The sequence below is a fragment of the Petaurus breviceps genome, unplaced genomic scaffold (assembly GCF_028583685.1).
Source record: "Petaurus breviceps papuanus isolate PSGF00001 unplaced genomic scaffold, PetGlider_PUasm1.0 90977, whole genome shotgun sequence".
Classification (NCBI taxonomy): Eukaryota; Metazoa; Chordata; class Mammalia; order Diprotodontia; family Petauridae; genus Petaurus; species Petaurus breviceps.
Window position 1 is genome coordinate 43785224 of NW_027187391.1, and position 16236 is coordinate 43801459.

General features: G+C 38.2%; 1 protein-coding gene across 1 annotated transcript in view; it reads right to left on the reverse strand.

Moving 5' to 3' along the window:
* Positions 1-16236, reverse strand: part of ARMC2 (armadillo repeat containing 2) — a 177749-nt gene that overhangs the window by 7915 nt on the left and 153598 nt on the right. Inside the window, exons 13-17 of the mRNA XM_069077084.1 lie at positions 14564-14882; positions 11570-11692; positions 11162-11275; positions 7187-7319; positions 6187-6347 (exon numbers count right to left, since the gene is read on the reverse strand). Coding sequence (XP_068933185.1) covers positions 6187-6347; positions 7187-7319; positions 11162-11275; positions 11570-11692; positions 14564-14882 — 850 coding nt within the window. The remainder of the gene's footprint in view (positions 1-6186; positions 6348-7186; positions 7320-11161; positions 11276-11569; positions 11693-14563; positions 14883-16236) is intronic.

Consider the following 16236-nt stretch of genomic DNA (forward strand, 5'->3'; position numbering starts at 1 on the left):
TACTTCTGGGTTAAAGAACATGCACAGTATGGTAATTTGGGGGCAAACTGCTTTCCAGAATGGCTGGATCAATTCACAGCTCTATCCACAATGCCTCAATGTGCTTGTTTGCTGGAAGTCTCTCCAACTCTTGTTCAGTTCTCTTTTTTCTCATTCAGCTTTGCTAGTCTGATGGATATGAAGTAGAATCTCAGGGTTGTTTTAATTGGCATTTCTTTATTAGTTATTTGAAACATTTTTCATAAGTTTGTTGATGGCTTGGGTTTTCCTTCCTTTGAAAATTACCTATTAATATCCTTTGAACAATTATTAATTATGGAATTACCCTTGTGCTTGCAAATTTGAATCCATTTCTTACATATCTGGAAATGAGACTTTTATCAGAGTAACTTGCTTCAGTGATTTTACCCCAATTAACTGTTTCCTTTCTAATTTTAAGTGCACTGTTTTGGGGCAAAAACTTTTAAATTTTAGGTAATCAAAACTGTCCATTTTATCAAAATTCTTCTCTATATTCCTTGTCTGATTACAAATTCTTCCCTTATCAATAGACCTATAAGGTAATTTCTTCCTTATTACTTCCTAATTTGTTTATTACGTGACTTTTTATCTCTAAGTCATGATTCATTTAGAGCTTATCTTGGTATACAGTATGAGATGATAGTCTATACCTAAATTTCTTCCAGACTGCTTCCCAATTTTCCCTATAGTGGAATCTTTAGGTTTATCAGACAATAAGGTCCATTTGCTTCTGTATCTTGAGTAATCAATTTATTGTACAATCTCTCTATATCCTACTCACTTCTCAGTCCCTTGCAATATGGTCACTCATCTCTCAACTGGAATTTCTCTCTGCAAAGTTACCAACAACTTGCTTAATTGCTAAAGGAAATTGTCTTTTCTCAGTCTTCATCCATTCTGATCATTCTGCAACATTGGACACAACTGCTCCCTTCTCCTGGATCCTCTTTTTTCCATGGATCTTCTTAGTTCACCTCCTACCTGGCTGGCTTTTCCTTCTTAATTTTCCTTGATGGATCATCATCAATGTCAAACCTCTATACCTGGGTATTCGTTGGACGTCTGTCCTGAGCCCTCTTCTTCTCTCTGCATCCTTTCTCATGCTAATTTCACCAATTCTCAAGCAGATAGCACCCAGAACTATATATAGAGCCCTTGTCTCTCCCTTGAACTTGTCTCACACTACCTCATTAGATATTTCCAAATAGATAAGCATATCATAGGGGCAGCTAGGTGACCCACTGGATAGAGTGCCAGGACTGAAGTCAGGAAAACTCATCTTCCTGAGTTCAAATGTGGCCACAGAAACTTCCTAGTTGTTTGATTCTGTGCAAGTCACTTAACCCTGTTTGCCTCAGTTTCTTCATCTGTAAAATGAACTGGAAAAGGAAGTAACAAACCACTCTAGGATCTTTGCCAAGAAAGCCCCAAATAGGGTCATGAAGAGTTGGACATGACTGAAAAACAACTGACTAATAAGTGACTAAAAACACTCATGTCCAAACTGGGACTCATTACTCCCCCCTTCCGCAACCCACCTGTCTCCCCAATTTCTCTTGTCAATCAAAGACCAGAAGGTCAAATACTGAAGAGGAAGCTTAAATGTTTTAGTTGCATAATAAAAAGACAGGACTCACTGGAAAAGATCCTGATTTTGGAAAAGTTTGAAAGCAAAAGGAAAAGGGGATGGCAGAGGATGAGATGGATAGATAATATCATGACAGCAAAGAACATGAACTTGGACAGACTTCAAGAGATAGTGGAGGACAGAATGGCCTGGATTGCTATGTCTATAGAGTCACAAAGGGTTGTACTGAACAACACCAAAGATAGCATCTTCCTGCTAGTCACAAAGATCACAATAGAGTCATTCTCAATTCCTTTCTCCATCGCTCCACCAAATCCTCATTAGTTAACCAAAGCTTGCCAGTTCTACATCCACATCTTTTACATTTATCTTCTTTACTCACACAGCCACCAGCCAAGGAAGGCCCTCATCTATTATCTCTTACTGAAATAGCCTCATTTTTGATCCCCCTTGCTTCCAATTTCTCAAGAATCACAACATTTAGAGTTAGAAAGAACCCCTCTCAGCCATCTAGTCCAATCCCCACTATAATATGCCTGACAAATGACCATCCAGCCTCTTCTCAAAACCCTCCAATGAGAGGAAATGCAAGGCAGCTCATTCCACTCTGGGAAAGCTCTAATTGTTATGGAGTTTTACTGACATCAAGACTAAATTTCCTCTTTGCAATGCCCACTTCTTGCTTCTGGTTCTACCTTCTGGGACCAAACAGAACAAATCTGATCCTTCTTCCACACAACAGCACTTTTTGATATTTGAATAAGGGGGGCTAAGTGGCACAGTGAATAGAGCACAAGCCCTGGAGTCAGGAGGACCTGAGTTCAAATCCAGACTCAGACACTTAACACTTACTAGATGTGTGACCTTGGGCAAGTCACTTAATCCCAATTGCCCTGCCTTCCCCCTTCCAAAAAAGAAAAAAAAATTTGAATATGAGCATTATGTCATCTTTACATGCTACACATCCCTAATTCCTTCAATTCAAGGCCCATCACCATCTTGATTGCTCTTCTCTGGATACTTATGATCCCATCAATTTCCTTCCTACCCATGGTACCCAGAACTAAAAACAATACTCCTATTGTGATCTATCTAGGGCAGAGTGCAGAGGGACTATCACTTCTTTACTCTTGGAAGCTATGCATTTTTTAATGCTATCCAAAGTGGTATTGACTTGTTTGGCTGCCATGTTATAATGTTGATTCAAATTGAAGGCTCAGTCCATTAAAACAAGACTGTTATCAAAACATGCCTCATCTATCATTTCCTTATGAAGCTGATTTCTGAATCCAAGTGTAAGACTATATTTATCCCTAATGAATTTGATATTTTTAGATTCAGGCCAATGCTCTAGCCTGTTAAGATAGTTTTGGCTCCTGTCATCTCCTCTCCAATCTGACATCCACAAAGCTGCCAAATTGATATCCCAAAGCAGAAGTATGACTGTGCCACTCATGCTCAAGAAACTGAAGGGGCTTCCATTGCCTTTAGGATAAAATACAAGCTCCTCAGTGTGGCATTTAAAGCCCTGCACAATATGGTTCTAGACTATATTTCCAGGATTTTTACACATTATTCCTTTACATAAACTACAATCCAGGCAAACTAGCCTTGCAAATAATAATTTGTCTGTGGTCTTTTTGCCTTTGTACATGTCCATCATGTCTGGAATACACTCCCCATTTCAACTTCTGAGAATTCCTACATCCCGTAAAAGCTCAGTTCAGGTGTCACACATTTTTGGAGACTTCTCCTGCTCTACCCAGTTCAGTTCAGGGGGCCTCCCCTCCCGATATTATTTTATATTTACTTTGTGCATAGTTTATATTTATTTATCCATGTTCATGTTTTTCTGTATAGTAGAAAGTAAGCTCCTTGAAGTCAGGGCTATTTATTTGGTGAATAAAACAAGGAATGAATATTAGACAAGTTAATCTGATTCTAGTTCAAAATAGGAAAATAGAGGGGTGGCCAGGTGGCGCAGTAAGAGTACCAGCCCCAGAGTCAGGAGACCTGGGATCGGTTCCAGCCTCAGATACTTAACACCCACACAAAATAACTGGCTGTGTAACCTTGAGCAAGTTACTTAACCCCAATTGCTTAGGGGCGGCCAGGTGGCTCAGTGACTAACAGCGTCAGCCCTGGCGTTGGGAGACCCAGCATCGGTTCCGGCCTCAGATACTCAGCACCCACACAAAAAAAAATAACTGGTCATGTAACCTTGAGCAAGTTATTTAACCCCAATTGCTTTAAAAAAATTAGGAAAATAGAAAAATGGAACAGACCAGACAGGAAGAATCAGAAATAACTGAACTCAATGTACAATAATAAACCACAAACATAAATTACCTAAGGATTCTTACCTATTTGGAAAGAATTGCTGGAATAAATTAAGAGCAGTCTAATAGAAATCAGAGTTAAACCAATATCTTGTACAATATGCCACAATAAACTGAAAATGGAATAGTGATTGGTATATTAAATATTATTAAAGGCAAACATATTAAATATTAAATGTAATACCATTAAAAACAGAGTACAACCAAATCAAGTACCTTTTCATGCCTATGGCTTAGGGGTAAAAACCAAAGGATAAAGTTCGTTTTTCAAAATATAATGGAAAATTTTGGTTTTATAAAACTGAAAAATTTTCACACAAACAAAATGAATGAAACTAGAACAAAAATCAACACAATATACTAGGGGGAAAGTCTTTGTAATAAATATTTCTAAGATTCTGATATGTCTAAGATTCAAGATAACTAACAGAACTACGTAAGACCTAAGGCCATTCTTCAAAAGTGATAAAAAGGATATGAAAAAAGCATTTCTCAAAACAAAAATTGCAAACTATTAGCAACTATAGGAAACCAGCTAACTAATAATGATAATCAAAACAATTCTTGGAAGTCTCACTTCACACCCAACAAATTGGCAAAGACAAAAAAAACCTAGAAATTGTCAGTATTGGAAGATTTTTGGAAAGAGGAATACTAATTCACTTTTGGTGGAGTTGTGAACAGGTAAAACCATTGTGGAAGGTAATTTGAAATTATATGAAAAAGGTAACTAAAATATCCATATCTTTTGACCCAAAGGTTCTACTGTTAGGCATATGCCTGAAGGAGATGATCGATTAAAAAAAAAAAAAGGGAAGTGGGATCTTGTAGTCACCAAAATACTTTATGGCAGTAGTTTTTGTTTAGTAAAGAACAAGAAACAAAAGTGCTGCTATAAGTATTTTGGTGACTACAAATATCTAGAAACCAGAGATACAAATACAAAAGTGAGACAATCCCTGCCCTTAAAGAACTGACATTTTAATAGGTGTAGACAACACATTCAGGAGAACAGCGGCCAAGAAAGGGAGTTTTGGTTTGGGGAGGCACAGAAATGGTGAGTGAAGTCATGATGTAGTTAAATTTTTGAGAAAATTCCAGTAGCAATGGTAGTATTCATTTGATTACTGTTTATAGAGCAAGAAATAGAAAGCAGGGTTTGGGGGAGATGGATGGAAAGGCAGATAGCAAGAATACTAGATTGGTCCTGATGTCCTGATTAATGATTGGATGGGATGTAAAGCCCTAAGAGTGTGTGTGTGTCTATATCTATAAAATATCTCCATTAATATACATACTACTCCAAAGCAATAACATAAAGCACCTAGATTCAAAAAAAGTCAAGACATAGATACATACATAGATAAGAAACAAAAAAATATATTTTATACTTTAAATGTGGTGAAAAAGTTACTTAAGAAGGTATAAATATTTCTTAAGAAATAAGTAAAAAAAATTATTTAAAAACTATACAGTGTGCCATCATTCATCCTTTTCTCTAATACAAGAATGCAAATCTGGTCTACTTAGAGCAAAAGTTAAAACATAATTGGATGAAGACACCGTGATCTTACAAAATTAGTTTAAAATCTTTGGCTAACTATTTCAGACAAATATTATAAGAACACCTACAAAGAAGTATAAACAAGGGATATTGACTAGAAATTACATGATCTGAATTATATGAATTGAGTCCCAACTCTGCCACTAACTCTTTGGCTTTTGAAAAGCTGTTTAACGAGGGGTGGCTAGGTGGCACAGTGAATAGAGCACCAGCCCTGAAATCAGGAGGACCTGAGTTCAAATCCAGCCTCAGACACTTAACACTTATTAGCAATGTGACCTTGGGCAAGTTGCTTAACCCCAACTGCCCTCCGAAAAACAAACCAAAAAAAAAAAAGAAAAGAAAAAGAAAAACTGCTTAACCTCAAGAGACCTCAAGAACAATCTTCTCATCTGTCAAATGGATATAAGGATTGATTATCTGTCCCAGATACCTCAGAGTTGTGCAGATCAAATGAAATAATGTATGCGAAACCACTTTGAAAGCTATACAATGCCATATAAATGCAAAGTTATGGTAATACTTATGCTAATGTTTCAAATGTCCTTTCTTTCTTGTAGAAATACATTTGCCCATCTTACACACCTCATCTCATATACCAAAGTGTGTCAAAGTGATCATTTTTCAACATGGGTACACAGGAACTTTTGGCTCATTCACTGTAAAATTCTTACCTAAAAATGATGACAATAAGACTAAGAGTGCATTTGTGTCCTCATCTCCAAAACACGATGAAGGATTCGGGACATTTTCACTATAATTCCATAATGTTTTACAAACCAAGCAGGCCAGCTGCCAATCTGTAGGGCCAAAGTCTCTTAAACAATCCACTAACCTGTTTTGGTAAAAGAAATAGGATTCAATTCAGTTCCATTCAACAACAATATGCCATATGCTGAGTGCACCGACAGGTTTTATGGGGAGATTAAAAAAAAATTAAAACTGACACAAAGACCTTACTTATCCATCTGAGAACTTTAGCTATAAAGATGGTGTGGGAAGGGGAAGGGGTAAACTATGTAGAGTGACTATGGCTGGAGCCATTTCAAAATTCTGCATTTAAAAAAATGGTCATATTTACCTTTTGGCCATATTTTAAACATATAATTCATGTCTTATTTAATCATGTTCTACTGAATAATCCATTCACTTCTAAAACTACAATTACAACCTTCATCTATGAGCAATCCCTTCTTCTGGAGGTTTTGAAAGCAAAGTGAACAACAGTTATGTTGGTCCTTTTATGTGCAAATAAATGTGCATTCTCCCCTTCACCCCCCCCAACCCTGACTCAAAGGGTTCCCCAAGAGGACCTGGGCAACTGGGCACTGGACCCTGAAGCCTGACTTTGATTGATCTTCATTTGGGCTCCCCTCAGTGTACTCAGCAACTGACACCAATAGACCACACACACACACACACACACACACACACACACACCATCACTTCTGCTTCACACACACTCTTTTTTCCTGTTCCCACCAAGGCATGAGACATGGAGAAATAATTAACAGCACTTCCTCATGTAGAAATTGGGGCCTCTCAATCTGGAATTAGTCTCTTTTAATTAAAAAATGACAGAAACTGCCACCATCCCCTGAATGCAAAGTCCTCTGGATCTCAGAAACATTGAAAAGGTTCCTAGCATGTTTTGAACTGTGTCTTTTAACTCACTTTTTAATTCCGCCCCCTTCTTTGAGGATTACACGCTTGTCTTTGTCGACAGTGAGGTTTAGGAGAACTCCACAGGCAGAAAAGCAAACATCTTGGTGCTTAGCATCCAGCAATGCAATCATAAATTTGTAGACTGAACAGGAAAAATAAAGGGTTGAGCAAAGAGAAGAAAAACATAATAGTGAAATCTCAAGAGGACACACAGTCTCATTTTTCCAAAAAGGGCAGTGGAAAGGAGAAATACCTTGCTTAGAGTCAGTGATGGAACAAAACACTGAACCCAAGACTATTGACTTAGGAAATTTTTCCTAAGACATTCATAGGGCAATGATAAAAGTAATTAATAATAATATCAACAAAGACTATTTACATTTGCACAGCACATTATGGTATAAAGCATTTTATATACAGGGTCCCCTAATGGTTTACTTGTAGGTGGACAGATGGCATGGATTAATAGAAAGCACTGAACTTGGAATCAGCAAGCAGACAAGGAGAGATTGAAAATAAATGGAAGAAGGGGAATAACACAGGGGGCAACCAGAGAGGGCTAGATGGTATGGAATGACTTGTGCATATAGAGGGGTTGGCAAAGAGAAGGGCCACCTCTTCATGTGAGACAGGAGTAAAGGAGATGGTAGTAGAAGGCATCTGAGTGATGAGAGATGGAGAGTGTAGAAGAGGGAGCTCTTGATGAATGACCTTAATTTTTTCAGTAAAATATGAGGTAAGATTCTTAGTTGAGAAGGGAAAAGGAGGGGAAGGAAGAAATGGAGCCATAGGAAATTAGTGGAAGAATAAAAAGGTTTGAAGGAACCACTGGGATAAGTGGGATAGTGAATTAATTAGGGAGGTATATAAAAGGACTACTTCACCATAGTGAGAGCTTAGTTGAAGCTATGTAATAAATCTGTAGTGGACCCAGTGAACATAGTTTTATGATTTTCTCCACCTCTGTTCAACAATATGTATATTGGAACCTTCAAAGGCAGCAGAAGTTAGGAGTGATCCAAGGCTGAGACTTAGCAGGGCAAGATCAATGATACAAGAAGGCAAAAGCAACTCAATAGAAGAGTGTAGAGTTGAGCTAGTTCACCAATGGGTCGTGATGGAGAAAGAAGCTAGTGCAGGGGTGATGGGGCTGGTAGGGAACTGAAAGATCCAGGTACTTAAAGTCATAAAGCAGACAAATAACAGCATTCGAAGTGAAGGCAAAAGGAGAGTTAGAATGATGCTATAAAAGTGATCAGATAAGGGAATCTCATAGTTCATTAACATGCAAGTGGTACATTTGTGGGTGGTGGCAAGATCAAGAATCTGACCATCTTTATAATGTGGCTGAGGTTGGGGTAGAGTAGTAGGTCTTATGAAATGAGTAAGCTGAGGCATGTAAAGTTAGGGTGTTTTAAAAAATATCAACACACATATGTGTGTATGTATGTATGTATGTATGTTGAAGTCCCCAACATGAAAGGCAGGAGAAAAAGACTATAAATCAGACATTTAACTGATTGAGAAAAGAAGGGGGTTATCTAGGACGTCGGCAGCAAAGGGCTACTGGAATTTAGATAGGGATATAGATTGAAGGACAAGAGGTTCCTGAGTGATGGGGATAGAATTCTAGCCTAGAAGTGGAATGGTGAGCAAGGAATATTCCAACTAATCCACTTCCACCAGTAAGTTAGGTGGGATGAGTGAAAGTGCACTTAGTGCTGGAAAGGGCACTTAGGGAGACTACATCATTAGAAGGAAGCCAGGTCTCAATGTAAGCCAGAAGACAGGAGGAATGAGAAAGGGAAACAATTTAAGATGAAAGCAATTTTACTGCCTATGGAGCAAGCATGTCAGAGAGAACAGTGGTTGGGGTTGAGACACTGGGGGTGGAGATGAGGGGGTTTGAAGGAATAAGCAATCAGGAGGTGGCAGTGGGGAATGGGGTGCAGATGATAGCTGATGAGGGTTTAGAATCTCTGGGAGGGGAAGGGTATTATGGGGGAGGGGGGTTGCTGTTAATCATTAAGGGAATACTTTAGGTAGATTTTCAATGTCCACAGGGCTTTAGCCTCAGGGTGGAGTCTCATCTATATAAAATGAGAATACTGCTATATTGATCTGATTATAAGAAATACTTTTAGTATAGCCCTAAATTAATGGTATTTTCAATTGATACAATTTTTCTTGTAAAAATTTAAATTTCTGTTAATTTTTATTTTGGCTGTTTTATTTAGTCATTCATCTATTTATTTTTACAAGCATTATCTCTCCCTCCCACTTCTCCCCTCCAATGAACAATAATAGATAATAAAGAGAAAACTCATAAATATTCATAGTCCAGCAAAACAAATTCCCATATAGACCATGTTAAAAAAAAAGTGTATCTAATCCTTCATTTTCAATCCATTACCTCTCTTGCAGGAGGTAGATAGCTTGTTTCATTCCTTTGGGCTCATGATTTATCACTGCATTCAGGAGAGTTCTAAAAGAGTCTTTCAAAGCCATTTTTCCTTCGAAAGAAACCTCATTCTTCAGGGTACTGTAGCTCTATGGACCAGTGTGGTACCTAATATGGCAGTCCTTGAACCTATATCTCCTAAGGTTGTTGTAAGGCAACTGTTTTTGCAAACTTTCAAGTGCTATATAAATGTGAGCTATTATTACTGTACATAAACACACCATGTTGGAGCATCTGTGCTCCGGCCTCAGTTGAAATTCCATGCTGGAAAGAAACAGCATAAAGAAATGGAGATAAGAAGTCTTTGGGCCTGAGATGCCTAGCCTAGAGCCTGGAAGGGGGGAAAGAGGGAATTCTGACTGCTGCTCTGGAAGCATCACCACTGTCTCTTTCCTTCTATATGCTCCACCTTCATCCCATCCACACCTCCTAAGGGAAAGAAGAAAGAAGTCCCTTTGTCTAGGAGGAGAAAGAGAAAATATGTATTTAAAAATAGGAAAACGTCTCTGCAAGTCCTCATCTCTAAGAATTCTGCCCTGACCACAACCTGATTTTCAAGAGTCAGACGAGAATCTCTAACTCAAGCTATGGCACTGGGTGGTTTCAAGTGAAGGTCTCAGCAAGTGTGCCAAGCTCTGACCTAATCCCTGAAAAATCAACTCTAGATATGAAAGAAACATGGTAACAGTTAGTAAAAGGAATGCACTCAGAACCCAGCTTGGACTCGGGCAAAATAGAGAGACCAGCAGTCAGTCAGTGGATAAACATTTATTAAGCCCCTACTATGCACCAGGCACATGTGCTACATGCTGGAGATACACAAAGTAAAAGACAGATAGCCCCTGCTCTCAAGGAGGTCCTAATCTAATGGAGAAGATAACATACAAACAACTATGCACAAAACAAGCAGAATAACTGTGCACAAACAGCAGAAATTGGATACATTCAATAGAAGGAAAGCACTAGAATTAACAGGAATTGGGAAAGGATTCTGGTAGATAGTGAGATTTTACTTGGGACCTGAAGAAACAGAAGGCAGAAGGCAGAGATGAAGAGGGACAGCATTGCAGACATGGGGGTCAGTCACTGAAAAACGGCTGGAAGACTGAGTGTCTTATTTGAGGAACAGTAAAGAGACCACTATCACTAGATCAAAGAGAATGTGGCGAGGGGTGAAGAGTACAAGAGGTGGAGAGTACAAGAAGAATGGAAAGCTTCGGAGTGGGGAAAGCCAGATTACGAAGAGCATCCTGTGCCAAATGGAGGATTTAACATCTGAACCTGGAGATAACAGAGAGCATCCACTGGAGTTTGTGTTGGGGGAAGTGGAGTAAAGGAGAGGTGATGTGGTCAGACCTGCCTGGCCCTCCTCACTGCCAGGAAGTTAGCCGCAAAGCTTTGCATTTAAAGCAAAAGCAGGATCATGGCATGCTCAGTCTAACCCAGGAACCACTTGGCTAATGCAAAAGTCAAAGCTAAATCAGCAAGAGGTGTTTGCTAATGAATTTGTGCCATGTACTTACCATTTTTCTGTATAATAAAGTCACAAATTTCATCATATTGGGAAAGATTGCCAAAGACTCGCACAGCCTCCAGGATTCCATCCATGTTGCTGCTCATTAGAAGCTTTAAGAGCACTGATTTTGATTTTTTTAGAAAATAAAGTAGAGGTAGTTAAGAAATGCTTCACTTCTGTAGCCCTTAAAACACTAACATACTAAATACAAGTAACTGAAAAGTACAAATCATATTAATAAAATCAAATAGTAAATTACTACAAATGAATTTTTAGTTTTGCTCTTAGGAATGAATTAGGCTCTTTTTTTTTTTTTTGCATTTTAACTGAAAAAAAAATACTAATGACTTGGTCTAAATAATGGAATCAAAATTTAAAGAGGCACTAATTAACCCCAAGTGACCCAGAACTTTACATTCAGCAATGCGCAGCTTTTGGTCCTGAATAATGGAATTCTTCACTTGGTAGAAAGACAAATTGTTGATTGTTGCTGTAGCATTAATTACCAGTTCCTCACATTCATCAATTGATTTATATTCTGAAAAAAAAAAATAATGGAAGTAAGACAGGGAAAACGACTCACTATAGCCAGAGGACAGAGCACATCATAATTTCAATGCCAGCCATAATCTGTCCTTTGACAGTTTTATTTAGAATGCCTTTTCTAAGGCTAGAATCAATCAACAGGTGTGTGGGTTTTTTTTTTTTTGTCTACTTTCTGCCAAGACACCACTTTAGGCAGTAGGAAAAAAATACTTAAAAAATAATAAAGACATTAATAATAATTCCTTACATTTACATAGTCCTTTATGGGATGTCTCATATGATCCTTAACACTAATCCTGTGAGGTAAGTAGAATGGGTATTATTATTTTTCAGCTCCAAAATTTTATGTCACTATGATCTGATGATCCCCCATTTTAAAGACAAGGAACTGGGGCTCAGAAAGATTCATATTATCATAGTCTCTTTAGATCTTGAGTTAGAAAGTACCTTGGGAGCCATTTAGATAAACTGTGTCATTCTACAGATGGAAACTGAGGCCCTGATGGTGTGACTTGCCCAAAACCATGAAGAAGGTAAACAGCAGGTGCAGACTGTGAACCTATGTCCTTTTGTACAATGCAGTGTTCTTTCACTTAACCTTCCTTTGCCTGAGATCCCTGGCCTCTGAGGCCTGCAGCTTACTACCAGCATATGGAAGGCTATTTTTCCCCCCATAGCATAAGTCAAATATCTCTTTCTTCCCTAAACTAATTTACTTATACATTTCTGCACTGAAAGTGCTAAAAAGTAATGAAATGGTAATAACAGAAAGAAGCAGAAGAAATGTAACTCCACTTTGAGCACAACGTTAAGCTTCAGAAACACAAAAGGGGTGTACTTATTAGACCACTTATTCAGATGCAAATTTGTACTCTCTCAAATTGGCTTGTGAAATCAGATTCTAAAGGGAAGATGGACAAGTCTTTTATTCAATTCTTGCTCATTCCATAAGAAATTAACCACAAAAACTATTCCAACCCCACCATAATCACCCTTCTTAGGAGGTGAATTCCTCCCTTCCTACCTTGCTGAGACTGAGGCCATCCACTGAGAACTCTCTCACCCTCCCTCTTCTCCATCTTAAAAAAACAATCTGTCTTAACTCTATCTTTTCATCCCTCATCTCTGAGGAAGTATGCCTGTTCTTTGTCAGGCTAACCATTCCACAGTCCTCTTCCTCTCCTGCCTCCTCTAGGACCCTGTGCCATCAAATTACAGGGTCATCAATCTAGAAGTCCAGGATTCCAGTCATTCTAGTCCAACCTCCTCATTTTTACAGGTGAGAGAATGAGATTCAGGGATGTTAAGCCTTGTCCAAGGTCACTCAGGTACTAAGTGTAAAAGACAATATGGTTCTTGACCATCAGAGCCAGTATACTTTCCATCCTACCCCAAGTTTTAAATCTCTTCTGTCCATTGACTCCTTTCCATTTTCGCATAAGTCAGACCTCCACTAGCCTTATAAAATGTTCCACTGATTACACTTCAGTAATAGTTCCAAATGCTATATAGTACTTTAAGGTCCACAAAACCATTTCTTCACGATGACCTTATAGGTGGTGGAGGTATCATCCTTATTTTATATATAGAAGATGGATGAACAAATTATGGTATACTCTTTTAAGGAAGGACAGAGGGGATGGTTTCAGAGAAACCTTGAGTGAACTGATGCAGTCAAGTGAGTAGATCCAGAATACTTTTTGCAATAACAACAGTAAAAATGTAATCGCTAACAACCCTAAAAGACTTCAGAACTCTGATCCATGGATTGACCAACTCAGTTCCAGAAAATTCATGAGACATGCTACCCACCTCCTGAAAGAGAGTTGTTGGATTTAGACAGATAAACAGATACACAAGTATACACAATGTATAATGAAACTAATGTAACAATGTAAAATTAAACTAAACTAATTTTACAGATGATCTGCAGACCACATTTTAGCTTCCTTCCAATCATTTAAACATAATCTTTTACTAATGCTGAGAGTAACAACCAAGCTAACTATCTTGGACTTTACTTCTTTTAAGCCAAGTCAAGGCTGGGTGGTATATTGGAAGAGGCATTGGAAGTAGCTGAGAGAAGATTACTAGCATCTCAGGCTTCTAACACTTAACCAGCAGAGTAGCCATGAGCAAGCCCCTTAACATTTCTAAGCTTCAGTTTCCACATATGTAAAATAGGTATAATGATATATTATCTATGCCACAGGACTGTTGGGTGAAAAGGGCTTTGTAAACCTTAAAGCCCTATGTAAATTTGAGATATCTTTGTTATCATTTTCTTCATATGCCAGAGGGTATAGAATAGGATAAACAATGATAAATGTGAGTGTTTTACTTATATGTAACATGTAACCGAGATAGTACATATAAAAAGCACTTTGAAAACAAAGTGCTGTGTCTTAGCTATTGATATAGATAGAGCTACATAAATTAACATTAAATAGTAGATCTAGGAACATTACTTTTGTTTGACAAACTTTAACCACGTGGCATTTACCACTGTGGAATTCAGAGAACAAGTCTGAACTTTTACACTTTCTGTTTAATTTGGCCAGCTGTTGATCCCTATCATGGCATTTATGAGACAAGTCTGAGTACCCAGTAGGAAACTCTGTCCTGCAGCCTGAGAAGGCTGGGGGGGGGGGGTGTCATTTGAAAATACTGCAGCACTCAGACAGAGCTGCATTAAAGCAGACCATTTGTCCTAATTAGGGTCCACCACACCCATGTCGCTAAAACACTAGTCATGCTGGAGCCCAAAGATACCCTAATGATGTGGAGACATTCCAACCTGCCTGAAAGATTGAATCAAGATAACAGAAACAGAAAGAAAGCCGGCCAAAAGGGTGTCTCTTACCCAGTGTTGTGACAAGTAACGCCACTACTTGCTGATTCGCAGCCAAAGCTGCCCCTATAGTGGGGTGAATGGATATATTGGCCAGTACTCGGATCACCTTTATAAGGACATCTTCCACCTCAGAAGGTTGTTTGTGTTTCTTATTCTTTTCTTCTTCACCATCCATCCTTTTTATAGAATTCAAATCCATTTCATAGTAAGTATTGAATAATGATAAGAGGGTTTTGATGCAACCTTTCTCCTTAGAAAACTGTTCCCGGGCTTGATTATTTTTTGCAGTTAGGTTGCCAAGAATGAAAACAATACGAACAACTAAATCCTAAAAAAAAAAAAAAAATAGCAAGGATTATATAAGTAGAAGGAAGCCTGAAAAATTTATCAGGGAAAATTATGGCATTTTCTTGATTTCTCAATGTAAACCTGAACGGATTTAGATTCTTCATATGGAATTTGACCCCCATAATTGGGGGTCATTTAACTGATGAGATTAAAAGCAATTGACAAGCTGTTAAAAAAAAAAAAAAAGAACAAACTAACCTGATGCTATTAAAAAGTCAAGCAAAGATTAGTCAAACTGGAAAAAATCACCAACAATCTTCCTTTCCTGTCCGAAAACTGCTGGATGAGCAGGATTTGGTTATCGACAGCCATGTAAATAGGTACTTCATTTCTAAACTCATCTCTAACATATTTCTTTAATATCTAAGTTCCTATACAAAAATTAATGTCTCTCCTGAATTTTTGAAGCAGGAAACTACCAAGGACAGACTTGACATGAGCTATTCACTTAAAATTCACTTAAATTTTTTAAAATTACCATAACCTAAATGACTATTTCTCTAGTCTAATCTAAGTTATCTCCAATGTCACAACTCAATAGCTCAGATGCTGATCCAGATTACCTTCAAATATTTGACAGCTATTAATTGACAAATCTCAATGTTCCCTAGGGAACACTAAACATCCCTTTGCTCCAGTCTTTCTGTGAAAACTTGACAGCACCACACAAGGAATGCCAGAGGACTCCCTCCATGCTTTGTTAAGCCCACCATCATGGGCAGCACTGGGGGATTCTCAAAGGTTTCCGGTGGCAGTTTACAGCCAAAATCCACCCTGGAACTCCACTAAGTATAAGACCAATGGTGGCATAAAAATACCATGGGTTCCTTTAAGGAACTGCAGATGACATGGATTCTAGCCAGTATAGCTCACCCTTCAGCCTTTTTCCAAGTACACTGTGCTTGTTGCGTATATGGTATCAGTAAAGTGATCTTAGTTAGACAAGGTAATGGCTGAATCTGCCTCACCTCCAGCCAGGTGGCAACTATGCCTGCTTCCTCTCTTGTAGGACTTTGTACCAAGAATGTTTTGATCATAAGACTAAGTGGCTATCCACTGGCCAAATCTAACAAAGAGATAAAGTACAGATGCAAGTCCCACAGATCAATAAATCAAAGCTCTTTCAGAATGTGTTCCTCTGAGAGAAAAGACTATTTTCAAATCCCCAGTCCTGGAGACTAGGATTGATAGGGTCATATAAATAAACAAGCAAGTAAATATGCACACATATGTGTGTACACATGTGTACACACATATGTGTGTGTGTTGTGCCATATGCATACATGCACAAGATATTCACTTATATACATGCATGTAAGATGTGCATGTTTATG